Source organism: Crinia signifera, chromosome 12 (assembly GCF_055691185.1).
Source record: "Crinia signifera chromosome 12, ASM5569118v1, whole genome shotgun sequence".
NCBI lineage: Eukaryota > Metazoa > Chordata > Amphibia > Anura > Myobatrachidae > Crinia > Crinia signifera.
In genome coordinates, this window is record NC_139228.1 from 56,258,361 (window position 1) to 56,271,860 (window position 13,500).

General features: G+C 49.9%; 1 protein-coding gene across 2 annotated transcripts in view; it reads right to left on the bottom strand.

Moving 5' to 3' along the window:
• ADCK1 (aarF domain containing kinase 1) overlaps positions 1–13,500 on the bottom strand; it is a 58,701-nt gene that overhangs the window by 5,277 nt on the left and 39,924 nt on the right. For both annotated transcript variants that reach the window (XM_083166950.1, XM_083166949.1), the window contains exons 8-9: positions 7,083–7,232; positions 6,792–6,989 (exon numbers count right to left, since the gene is read on the bottom strand). In XM_083166950.1, the coding sequence (XP_083023076.1) occupies positions 6,792–6,989; positions 7,083–7,232 (348 nt within the window). The remainder of the gene's footprint in view (positions 1–6,791; positions 6,990–7,082; positions 7,233–13,500) is intronic.

Consider the following 13,500-nt stretch of genomic DNA (forward strand, 5'->3'; position numbering starts at 1 on the left):
CATGCTAAAAAGGCATCTGTAGGTAAGACAAGATGCTGAGTAGAGAAGGGTTACATTTACTGAAGCTCCTGGTTAAACACGCATGTCCCACACAGAACAAGGCACTAATTACAGACACAGCTAATTACATGTTATCACAGGCAGAATGGTCTGATGCCAGCTGTAGACAGCAATGTGTGACAGGGAGAGGGGAATAAGAGGCTGCGTATAGTATCAGGGAGACAGTGTGCGGATATTATGTGTGAGAGTGTGACAGTGTGTGCATGTTATATATGAGAATGTGACAGTGTGTGTATGTTATATATGAGAGTGTGACAGTGTGTGTGTGTGTGTGTGTGTGTGTGTGTATGTATGTTATATATAAGAGTGTGACAGTGTGTGTATGTTATATATGAGAGTGTGACAGTGTGTGTATGTTATATATAAGAGCGTGACAGTGTGCGGATATTATGTGTGAGAGTGTGACAGTGTGCGTATGTTATATATGAGAGTGTGACAGTGTGTGTATGTTATATATGAGAGTGTGGCTGTGTGTATGTTATATATGAGAGTGTGACAGTGTGTATGTTATATATGAGAGTGTGACAGTGTGCGTATGTTATATATGACAGTGTGACAGTGTGCGTATGTTATATATGAGTGTGACAGTGTGTGTATGTTATATATGAGAGTGAAAGTGTGTGTATGTTATATATGAGAGTGTGACAGTGTGCGTATGTTATATGAGTGTGACGGTGTGTGTATGTTATATATGAGTGTGACGGTGTGTGTATGTTATATATGAGAGTGATAGTGTGTGTTTGTTATATATGAGAGTGTGACAGTGTGCGTGTGTTATATATGAGAGTGTGACAGTGTGCGTGTGTTATATATGAGAGTGTGACAGTGTGCGTATGTTATATATGAGTGTGACAGTGTGTGGATGTTATATATGAGAGTGTCACAGTGTGCGTATGTTATATATGAGTGTGACAGTGTGTGGATGTTATATATGAGAGTGTCACAGTGTGCGTATGTTATATATGAGTGTGACAGTGTGCGTGTGTTATATATGAAAGTGTGACAGTGTGCGTGTGTTATATATGAGAGTGTGACAGTGTGCGTATGTTATATATGAGTGTGACAGTGTGTGGATGTTATATATGAGAGTGTCACAGTGTGCGTATGTTATATATGAGTGTGACAGTGTGTGTATGTTATATATGAGAGTGATAGTGTGTGTTTGTTATATATGAGAGTGTGACAGTGTGTGTATGTTATATATGAGAGTGTGACGGTGTGCATATGTTATATGAGTGTGACGGTGTGTGTATGTTATATATGAGTGTGACAGTGTGCGTATGTTATATATGAGAGTGACAGTGTGTGTATGTTATATATGAGAGTGTGACAGTGTGCGTATGTTATATATGAGAGTGTGACAGTGTGCGTATGTTATATATGAGAGTGTGACAGTGTGCGTATGTTATATATGAGAGTGTGACAGTGTGCGTATGTTATATATGAGTGTGACAGTGTGCGTATGTTATATATGAGAGTGTGACAGTCTGTGTATGTTATATATGAGAGTGTGACAGTCTGCGTATGTTATGAGTGTGACAGTGTGCGTGTGTTATATATGAGAGTGTGACAGTGTGCGTGTGTTATATATGAGAGTGTGACAGTGTGCGTATGTTATATATGACAGTGTGACAGTGCGCGCATGTTATATATGAGTGTGACATGTGCTTATGTTATATATGAGAGTGTGACAGTGTGCGTATGTTATATATGAAAGTGTGACAGTGTGCGTATGTTATATATGAGTGTGACAGTGTGCATATGTTATATATGAGAGTGTGACAGTGTGCGTATGTTATACATGAGAGTGTGATAGTATGCGTATGTTATACATGAGTGTGACAGTGTGCGCATGTTATACATGAGTGTGACAGTGTGCGCGTGTTATATATGAGAGTGTGACAGTGTGCGCGTGTTATATATGAGAGTGTGACAGTGTGCGTGTGTTATATATGAGAGTGTCACAGTGTGCGTGTGTTATATATGAGTGTGACAGTGTGCGTGTGTTATATATGAGAGTGTGACAGTGTGCGTGTGTTATATATGAGAGTGTGACATGTGCGCATGTTATATATGCAAGTGTGACAGTTTGCGTATGTTATATATGAGTGTGACAGTGTGCGTGTGTTATATATGAGAGTGTCACAGTGTGCGTGTGTTATATATGAGAGTGTGACAGTGTGCGTATGTTATAATTGACAGTGTGACAGTGCGCGCATGTTATATATGAGAGTGTGACATGTGCTTATGTTATATATGAGAGTGTGACAGTGTGCGTATGTTATATATGAAAGTGTGACAGTGTGCGTATGTTATATATGAGTGTGACAGTGTGCGTATGTTATATATGAGAGTGTGGAAGTGTGCGTATGTTATACATGAGAGTGTGATAGTATGCGTATGTTATACATGAGAGTGTGACAGTGTGCGCATGTTATATATGAGAGTGTGACAGTGTGCACGTGTTATATATGAGAGTGTGACAGTGTGCGTGTGTTATATATGAGAGTGTGACAGTGTGCGTGTCTTATATATGAGAGTGTGAAAGTGTACGTATGTTATATATGAGTGTGACAGTGTGAGCATGTTATATATGAGAGTGTGACAGTGTATGTATGTTATATAGGAGAATGTCACAGTGTGTGTGTTATATATGAGTGTGACAGTGTACGTATGTTATATATGAGTGTGACAGTGTGAGCATGTTATATATGAGAGTGTGACAGTGTATGTATGTTATATAGGAGAATGTCACAGTGTGCGTGTGTTATATATGAGTGTGACAGTGTGCGTATGTTATATATGAGAGTGTGACATGTGCGCATGTTATATATGCGAGTGTGACAGTGTGCGTATGTTATATATGAGAGTGTGACAGTGTGCGTATGATATATATGAGAGTGTGACAGTGTGCGTATGTTATACTGTATATGAGAGTGTCCCAGTGTGCGTATGTTATATATGAGTGTGACAGTGTGCGTATGTTATATATGAGAGTGTGACAGTGTGCATATGTTATATATGAGTGTGACAGTGTGCGTATGTTATATATGAGAGTGTGACAGTGAGCGTATGTTATATATGAGTGTGACAGTGTGCGTATGTTATATATGAGAGTGTGACAGTGAGCGTATGTTATATATGAGAGTGTGACAGTGTGCGTATGTTATGTATGAGTGTGTGACAGTGTGCGTATGTTATGTATGAGTGTGTGACAGTGAGCATATGTTATATATGATAGTGTGACAGTGTGTGCATGTTATATATGAGAGTGTGACAGTGTACATATGTTATATATGAGAGTGTCACAGTGTGGGTGTGTTATATATGAGAGTGTGACAGTGTGTGTATGTTATATATTAGAGTGTGACAGTGTGCGCATCTTATATATGACAGTGTGACAGTGTGTATGTTATATATGAGTGTGACAGTGTACCTATGTTATATATGAGTGTGACAGTGTGAGAATGTTATATATGAGAGTGTGACAGTGTATGTATGTTATATAGGAGAATGTCACAGTGTGTGTTATATATGAGTGTGACAGTGTACGTATGTTATATATGAGTGTGACAGTGTGAGCATGTTATATATGAGAGTGTGACAGTGTATGTATGTTATATAGGAGAATGTCACAGTGTGTGTGTGTTATATATGAGTGTGACAGTGAGGGTATGTTATATATATGAGTGTGACAGTGAGCGTATGTTATATATATGAGTGTGACAGTGTGCGTATGTTATATATGAGAGTGTGACAGTGTGGGTGACATTCTATGCGTTGACATAAATGCGCATGTTTTATTTGCGCACCACATCGCCGCAAATCGCACTTTTGAAAATCGCACTTTTCTGTCAAAATTCGCATATTTAATGTGATGCGTTTTTGAGGCTGAAAAGTGCGAAGTGGTGCGATTTGCGACGAATTGGTGCGCTGTCTTTAGTCCTGAAAATGTGCGATTTTCATGTCTGAAAATCGCACGTTTTCAGGAAAGCGCAAATAAAAAAAAAAAACGAGCGCGGGGTCCCCCGCCCGAGCATAACCAGCCCCGGGCTCACTGAGCCGGTGCTGGTGACATAAAATCAGGGTCCCCGACAAATAGGGGTCCCCTTGATTTCATGAAACCAGCACCAGGCTCAAGGTCCGGCGCTGGTTCCCAAAATACGGGGGACAAAATGACTAGGGGTCCCCCGTATTTTAAGAACCAGCACCGGACACAACCAGCCAGCAGGGTAATGCCACAGCCGGGGGAAACTTATTATATAAGCTCCCGCGGCCAAAGCATTAACCCCCTGGCTGGTCAGCATGGGCAGGGGTCCTGGGGAAGTGGGGACCCCCCAAATGAAGGGGTCCCCCCCCCTCCAGGACTTACCAGCCCATGCTGATAGTCCGGGGCTGTCCCCGATGCCCCTGGGCGGTGGGCATCGGGCTGATGGCTTGTGTAAAAAAAAGAATAAAAACTATTGTTTTTTACTGGCGAACTATGAGTCCCAGCAAGCCTACCCCGCATGCTGGGACTTGGAGAACCACAAGTCCCAGCATGCGGGGCATTAAAGGGCCCGCTGGCACTTGTAGTTCTGCAGTACAAAAAATAGTTAACAAAAACACACTGACACACTGTAAAATAAAAGTTTAATACACACAAAACACACACACACTGATACTTACCTACCTTGAGCCCGTAGGTCGGTCCCTGGATCCTGGGTCCGGGCTCCGGGGCAGAAGAGTCCGGTTTCGGGGCCTTGGTCCTGGTTCCGGGGCTGGTCCTGGGGTTCCGGGGCTCCTGGGCTGCAGAATCCGGGGTCCAGGATCCGAGGTAGTCCCCAGGGGTACCTAAGGAAGGAAATCCAACTCACCTGGTCCCCGGCGACGACCTCGGCATCCTCTCCGGTGACAGCGCTGCTCCCATGTGGTACCCGGCTCGCAGGACTTTGACAGGCGCAGAGATGTTTCCTCCTCGGCGTCTTAAAACAGAATGATTTCTGGCCAATCAGGAGCCGAGAAAGTCGGCTCCTGATTGGCCAAAAATCATTCTGAATACAGACGCCGAGGAAGTAACATCTCTGCTCTAGATGCGCAGAGATGTTACTTCCTCGGCGTCTGTATTCAGAATGATTTTTGGCCAATCAGGAGCCGACTTTCTCGGCTCCTGATTGGCCAGAAATCATTCTGTCTTGAGACGCCGAGGAGGAAACATCTCTGCGCCTGTCAAAGTCCTGCGAGCCGGGTACCACATGGGAGCAGCGCTGTCACCGGAGAGGATGCCGAGGTCGTCGCCGGGGACCAGGTGAGTTGGATTTCCTTCCTTAGGTACCCCTGGGGACTACCTCGGATCCCGGACCCCGGATTCTGCAGCCCAGGAGCCCCGGAACCCCAGGACCAGCCCCGGAACCAGGACCAAGGCCCCGGAACCGGACTCTTCTGCCCTGGAGCCCCGGAGCCCAGACCCAGGATCCAGGGACCGACCTACGGGCTCAAGGTAGGTAAGTATCAGTGTGTGTGTGTTTTGTGTGTATTAAACTTTTATTTTACAGTGTGTCAGTGTGTTTTTGTTAACTATTTTTTGTACTGCAGAACTACAAGTGCCAGCGGGCCCTTTAATGCCCCGCATGCTGGGACTTGTGGTTCTCCAAGTCCCAGCATGCGGGGTAGGCTTGCTGGGACTCATAGTTCGCCAGTAAAAAACAATAGTTTTTATTCTTTTTTTTTACAGAAGTCATCAGCCCGATGCCCACCGCCCAGGGGCATCGGGGACAGCCCCGGACTATCAGCATGGGCTGGTAAGTCCTGGAGGGGGGGGACCCCTTCATTTGGGGGGGTCCCCACTTCCCCAGGACCCCTGCCCATGCTGACCAGCCAGGGGGTTAATGCTTTGGCCGCGGGAGCTTATATAATAAGTTTCCCCCGGCTGTGGCATTACCCTGCTGGCTGGTTGTGTCCGGTGCTGGTTCTTAAAATACGGGGGACCCCTAGTCATTTTGTCCCCCGTATTTTGGGAACCAGCGCCGGACCTTGAGCCTGGTGCTGGTTTCATGAAATCAAGGGGACCCCTATTTGTCGGGGACCCTGATTTTATGTCACCAGCACCGGCTCAGTGAGCCCGGGGCTGGTTATGCTCTGGCGGGGGACCCCGCGCTCGTTTTTTTATATTTTAACCCTTTGTTTTATTTTTTACAGCAGAACCCTGCACAGAACATTGCGATCTGTGCAGGGTTCTGGCTATTTCGCCAAACAGAACCTGGTCTGAAATAGTTGCGCTAATTAGACCCCTAAAAAGTGCGATGTGCAAATGCGCATTGCATTAAATAAGCGATTTGTATAGTTTTCTGTACGAAAACATCTGGATGCGATAAAAATGCGAATTACTCTCGCACTTTTGGTCCGCATGCCTTAACGCACATAATATGCGATTTCAGTCCCTTAGCGCATCCCATTAAATTGGCGATTTAATGGAAAAATGCGATATCGCCATTTTGTGGTCTAATTAACGCCAAAAAAAGCAGATCTCATCCCATAGAATGTCACCCTGTGTGTGTGTTATATATGAGTGTGACAGTGAGCGTATGTTATATATATGAGTGTGACAGTGTGTGTGTGTGTGTTATATATATGAGTGTGACAGTGTGCGTATATTATATATGAGAGTGTGACAGTGTGCACATGTTATATATGAGAGTGTGACAGTGTGCGTGTGTTATATATGAGAGTTTGCTTATGTTTGTACCACTCACCTCCTCCCTACTAACTGGATCCCGATCAATTCCCCGGTTCACAGAATCCCACGATCGGGCAGTCAGCATACAAGCGAACAGAGGATATAAATCGCCAGCTCCGAGGCGCTGGCTGTACCTGCGGACCCCGTTCATGTCAGCAGCTATCAGTGCCTGCCACAGGCGGCAGTAATTGAGACGAAAGCTGTCAGTCAGTTCCTGTGGAAGAGATCCTGATGTTAGAACTATTATTGGAAGAGAAATTAAGATCTGGAAAGATTTATTATTCTTAGAGCTCCCCTGTTGTTGCACCTGGTACAGTCCATGGTCTAGAAGGATGATTTCTGGTACTTTCATGTCTGAACTCTGTCGGACCAGCACATTTCCAGGGTGGGGGTCACAGTGCACAAACCCATGCACAAAAATCATCTCACTGTACAACTTCCCCAGAGCTTGGGAAACCTGAATAACGGCAGAGCAGAAAATGAGATTTATGTCTTACCTGGTAAATCTCTTTCTTCAAAGACATCAGGGGCCACAGCTTTACTTTGGGTAATAGGAGTGGGAGTGAGCTCCAGCACCCTAGAGGATAACTTTAACTGCCTCCCAGGCAGTCAGGCTCCTCCCCTCCTATACCCCGCCTCCAGGCCACGGACCTCAGTTTTTTAACAAGCCATGGCAGGAGACAGGAGAGAAGGAAGAGAAGCACCACACAGAGACACATTCTGAAACATGTTAGTACCCTCAACAGAGGAGTAATATATATATATAACCAGTGAAACGTAACTTGTAACGTAACTGAAGCAGGCGCGGCAGGGAGGGATCCCTGTGGCCCCTGATGTCCTCGAAGAAAGAGATTTACCAGGTAAGACATAAATCTCATTTTCTCCTTCGGGAGACATCAGGGGCCACAGCTTTACTTTGGGACGTCCTAAAGCAGCCACCTATGGGTGGGGACGCGCCTGCGCCGCAGCCAACACGCTCTGCCCGAAGGCAGAGTCCTGGGAGGCAAAAGTATCAAAAGCGTAAAAACGCACAAAAGTAGCAGCTGACGACCATGTCGCAGCTCTGCAAACTTGCTCAGCTGTAGCACCGCCCCGAACAGCCCAAGACGCTCCCACAGACCTAGTGGAATGTGCCCGGATACCAGCCGGAACCGGGAGAGAGGCACCCAGGTATGCCTGCCGGATGACAGAACGAAGCCAGCGGGCAATAGTCTGTTTAGTGGCCGGCCATCCCCTCTTTTGAAAGCCATACAGCACAAAGAGGGAGTCCGTCTTGCGAAAGGACCGGGAGCGGCGCACATAGATGCGCAGCGCCCGTACAACATCCAAGGATGATTGATCCAAAGATGCATCTGGCCCTTGAAAGGCCGGAACCACGATTTCCTGGTTAACGTGGAAACTGGACACCACTTTTGGTAAGTGAGAAGGGACAGTACGAAGAACCGCCCGGTCATTGTGTAAGACCAGGAAGGGGGACTTACAAGACAGGGCAGACAGATCGGACACCCTCCGAGCTGATGCTATTGCCAACAAGAAAACCGTTTTCCAGGTGAGCCAACACAGGTCCACTGACCGCAAAGGCTCAAACGGTGGTTTCTGGAGTGCAGATAGCACAAGGGAAAGGTCCCACGGAGCAACCGGGGGGACAAAGGGAGGCTGGATACGCAGAACCCCCTGCATGAATGTGCGGACATCCCGCAACAGTGCTAATCGTCGGCGAAACAAGATGGACAAAGCCGAGACTTGAACCTTCAAGGTAGATAAGCGCAATCCAGCCTCCAGGCCCTTCTGCAAGAAGGATAGAATCCGAGCCAGGCGGTAAGACTTAGGATTGAAGTGGCGAGTCCTACACCAAACGAAGTAAGCCCTCCAAACCCGATGATAAGCTCTCGCAGAGGAAGCCTTTCTTGCTCTAAGCATAGTGGAAATTACTCGAGCATTAAACCCCCTAGATCTCAAGAGGGAGGTCTCAACAGCCACCCCGTCAAAGCCAGACGCCTCAGGTCTGGATGCAGACACGGACCCTGAGAGAGAAGGTCCCGACGCAGAGGCAAGCGGATCGGGGGGGCCACCGACAGAGCCTGGAGGTCTGAGAACCAGACTCGTCTGGGCCAATACGGGGCCACGAGGATCAATGTGCCTCCCTCCGCCTTCAGCTTGCGAATCAGTCGCAAGAGGAGGGAGAATGGCGGGAAGGCATACATCAGCCTGAACGGCCACGGAGCGGACAGAGCATCCACCAAGATGGCGGCCGGGTCGCGGGCCCTGGCTCCGTAAGAGGGAACCTTGTGGTTGTGTTGAGAGGCCATCAAGTCCACCTCGGGTAAGCCCCACCGATGTACCAGCATCTGGAAAACCTCCTGATGGAGGGACCATTCGCCGGCATTCAGTGTTTGACGGCTTAGGTAGTCCGCTTCCCAATTCTGGACTCCCGGAATAAAGACCGCCGATAGAGCTGGAATCTTCTTTTCCGCCCACTGAAAGATGCGGGATGTTTCCATCATTGCCGCCCTGCTTCGGGTGCCCCCCTGGTGGTTGATATAAGCCACTGTGGTGGAATTGTCCGACTGGACCTGCACCGGACGACCCCTCAGCCAGGGTTCTGCCAGGCAAAGGGCTCGGAAGACCGCCCTCAGTTCGAGGACATTGATTTGGAGCTTGGCCTCCGATGTAGACCAAAGGCCCTGGAAAGACCTCTGGCAAGTGACCGCTCCCCACCCGCGGAGACTGGCGTCCGTAGTGAGAAGGGTCCACTGATGGATCCAGAATGGGCGTCCCAACGAGAGGTTCTGGTCTAGGAGCCACCACGAAAGAGAGAGACGGGTTGTCGGTGATAAGGTTATCACCTGAGATCGGAGAGAGAGGTAGGATCCCGACCACTTGGAGAGGATCTCCTTCTGAAGGGGGCGGGAATGGAACTGGGCATATTCTGCCATGTCGAAAGTCGACACCATGGAACCCAGTACCTTCATGCAGGCATGTATGGACACCCGTCGAGGATGGAGGAGCCGACGGACTCTGGACTGTAGAATCAGACGACGGTCCTCCGGCAGGTAGATCCTCTGATGGATGGTGTCCAACCTGGCCCCTAGGTGAACCATCGACTGTGCCGGAATCAATGAGGACTTGACCCAATTGATGATCCAGCCGTGTCGCTCCAGAAGCTGTATTACCACCCTCAGGTGGTCCTGGAGGAGTTCTGCAGACGGAGCAAGAATCAACAGGTCGTCCAGATATGGGAGTATCCGGATCCCCTGGTTGCGCAGACTGCTGCCCATTACTGCCATCACCTTTGTGAACACCCGGGGAGCAGTGGATAGACCGAATGGTAGGGCTCGGAACTGGAAATGTTGGTCCAGGATGGCAAAGCGCAGGAACCGCTGGTGTTCTGGGCGAATGGGGATGTGTAAGTACGCATCCTGAATATCCAGGGATGCCATGAAGTCTCCTGGCTGAAGGGCCAGGACAATGGAGCGCAGAGTCTCCATCCTGAATTTTGGGACCCGTACAAACTTGTTTAACTTCTTCAGGTTGAGAATGGGCCTGTAGGAACCGTTTGGTTTCCTGACCAAGAAGAGGCTGGCGTAAAACCCCGAACCCCTTTGGGACAAGGGGACGGGTATGATGACCCCTGTTTGAAGCAAACGTTGGACTGCCAGTTCTAGCGCTTTGCGCTTTTCCGGGTCTGATGGAAGACTCGTGGAAAAGAACGATGTTGGTGGGCGATGCCAAAAAGTTAATGAGTAGCCCCGAGAGACCACCTCCTGAACCCACGCGTCTGTGGTGGATTCCAACCAGATGGGGGAAAACTCCGCCAGGCGACCGCCCACCCTGGGGTCCTCCTGGTGGGGGCCCCCCCCGTCATGCAGCGGGCTTGTCCGCCGGCTTAGGGTCAGGGCGTCTTGTGGCCCAGGGACGTCTGCCCCTAGCACGGGAGGATCTGCCTCCCTGGGAAGATCTGGAGGAGAAGGACTGTCCTCTACCACGGCCTTGAAACCGAAAGGACTGAAAGGCCGGCCGGGGCCGTGTAGTCGGGGTGGATGGTAGGAAGGCAGTCTTTGATGCTGCCACCGTAGCCACCATCCTGTCCAGCTCAGGACCAAACAAGAGGGAACCATCGAATGGAAGGGCTTCCAAGGCCCTCTTCGAATCCGTGTCCGCCTTCCAGGAGCGCAACCAAAGTGATCTGCGAGCAGCCACTGCTGAAGCGGACACCCTGGAGGAGAGAGTAGCGGAATCAAGCGCCGCTTCGCCTAAGTAGAGGGCAGCCTGATGTATCAATTCTATAGTCGGCAGAAGAGTATCTGCTGGGGCCCCCTCAGACACCCCTGTTTTGAGGGCAGCGGTCCATTTAGTTAGAGCCATAGCCACCCAGGCTGACGCCAGGGCCGGCCTGCCCGCTGCCCCTGCCGTGGTGTATATCAGCTTCAGGAAGTTTTCCAACTTCCTATCCGCCGTATCCTTAAGAGACGCTGTAGGTATGGGCAACAAGGAGGCTTTAACCAGTTTTGCCACATGAGCGTCTACCCTGGGGGCTGTCTCCCAGGGGATCCTGTCCTCCTGGGGGAGAGGATAGAGGAAGGAGAAACGTTTGTGAATGATAAACTTCCTATTAGGGACCTCCCAAGCTTCCTTAATGACCGAGTCCAGGTTATCGGACTTGGGAAAGCGACTGAAGGAGCGTTTAGGGCGCTTAAAGATAGGGCCCGACTCCGCAGGCGGGTCAGCCTGGTCGTCTACTAGCAGGACCTTCTTAACCGCTGTAATCAGGCCTGGTACATCAAGGCGAGACGGGGGGTCCTCTCCAACACAGGCATCCCCTATGTCAGCGGCGACGTCAATGGCGTCATCGACTGCCTCCTCCACATAGTCATCATCATCATCGACATCGTCTTGCTCCTCCTCCTCATCGTCAGTATCCTGCCCGAGGAGGGGGCGGAGTGGCGACGGTCTTCTAACTAAAAGCCTGCGTGTATCTGCGGGCAGTGGACCCTCCCCCTGGGCATCCAATGTTGGGGGGGCTGCACTCGCTGCCGATGAGGACGGCATGGACCGCTGGGGCAGCGCAGCCGAGACTTTATCAACTAGCTGCGCCATCATCTGCACAAGGGATGAGGCCCAAGCAGGCTCCTGAGAGGGGGCCGGAGGCGTGGGCAGCGCCTGCGCATTGTAGCAGCCTGCGCATACGCCGTCCTGTACATAGTCCAGGGGAGATAGGCCCGCATTACAGGCTGTGCATGACAGCAATGCTGGGGCGTCCCCCTTTTTGGACTTGCTCTTTGGCATAACTACTGTAAGTACAGGAGGGCTGAGTACAAAAAGACACCAAATACACTACTGCAGCAGCTATTGGGTTAATAAGCACACATATACAGCAAGCATACAGAGGCATACAATGCAAATAGAAAGTCAATGGCACTAGGCTCTTGCAGCAGCTATGGCTGACTGGAGCACTAAATAACTGTGACCTGTGTCCCGCAGGAGAGGTACAGGGGGGACTTGCCCAAGCCTCCTGGCAGTGAAAGAGTGGAACCCCGGGTGGCACTGGAGCTTCTCCGTGTCCCTCCTCACGTGCAGCCAGGCAGACAGGAAGGGATGTCAGTGGCGGGAACTCTCTGTGCGCCAAGCACAGTTCCCTGCCTACTGTCCCCGGGGGAGGGGCTGATGTGGGGGGAGCCTCCTCCCCCTGCTAACAAATGGCCATAGGGAAGGTGTCCACATGCAGCGCTGGTAAAATGGCGGGGATCCGGCGCGCGCCGTGCGGCCCCGCATACCAACGCTGCTGCCCACAAACTAGTTTCCCTGGTGGTCCAGCGGGACGGGCGGCGAGCCGGCCGACCGCTTGCTAGCACAGCCGGCGGTCACCCCTCGCCGGCTGTAGCAGCCATCTCTATGCGCCTCGCTGCGCTATCGCACACGCTCCCGGCGGGGAGCGTGTCTTACTCACAGTGCCGTCCCGGTTCTCTGAAGCGGGCGCCTGTGGTCCCCGGCGTCCGGCTGTGGCTGTAGGCTCCCCAGTGCCCGGGGGCCGCTGCAGGTCCCCACCCGCGGGTGGCGATGCAGCGCCGGACCCGGGTGTTGGAGCCAGCAGTGCAGGGGTCTATTCAGACCCCCAGCGCTGCTGCTCTGACACTTACAGTGCAAAAAAAAAAAAAAATTAAAGTTATGGCTGCTAAATAGCAGCCCCTCTTTTGGGTGCATCTGGCTCCTGCCAGCACCCTAGAAAAACTGAGGTCCGTGGCCTGGAGGCGGGGTATAGGAGGGGAGGAGCCTGACTGCCTGGGAGGCAGTTAAAGTTATCCTCTAGGGTGCTGGAGCTCACTCCCACTCCTATTACCCAAAGTAAAGCTGTGGCCCCTGATGTCTCCCGAAGGAGAAATTATTATTCAAAATGTCAACACGAGAATGTCAACATATGGCATTCAGAATTCATATAAAAAAATAATATTGACATGCTACATGTCATCATTTTTTTAGTGTCAACAATCTGTCCATGATGACATTCTGAATGTGGCACCTTATAAATACAACCTATAAATTCAAGAAGACCCAGTGACATCACTGACAGTGCAGCCCATCAAGTCACTGGAAGCCAGTGATATCACCTACAATGCAGCCTATCTATTCACTAGGAGCTAGTGACATTGCTGAGGATGCAGCCTATCCAGTCACTAGGAACCAGTAACATCACTGAGGATGTAGCCTATCCAGTCACTAGGAACCAG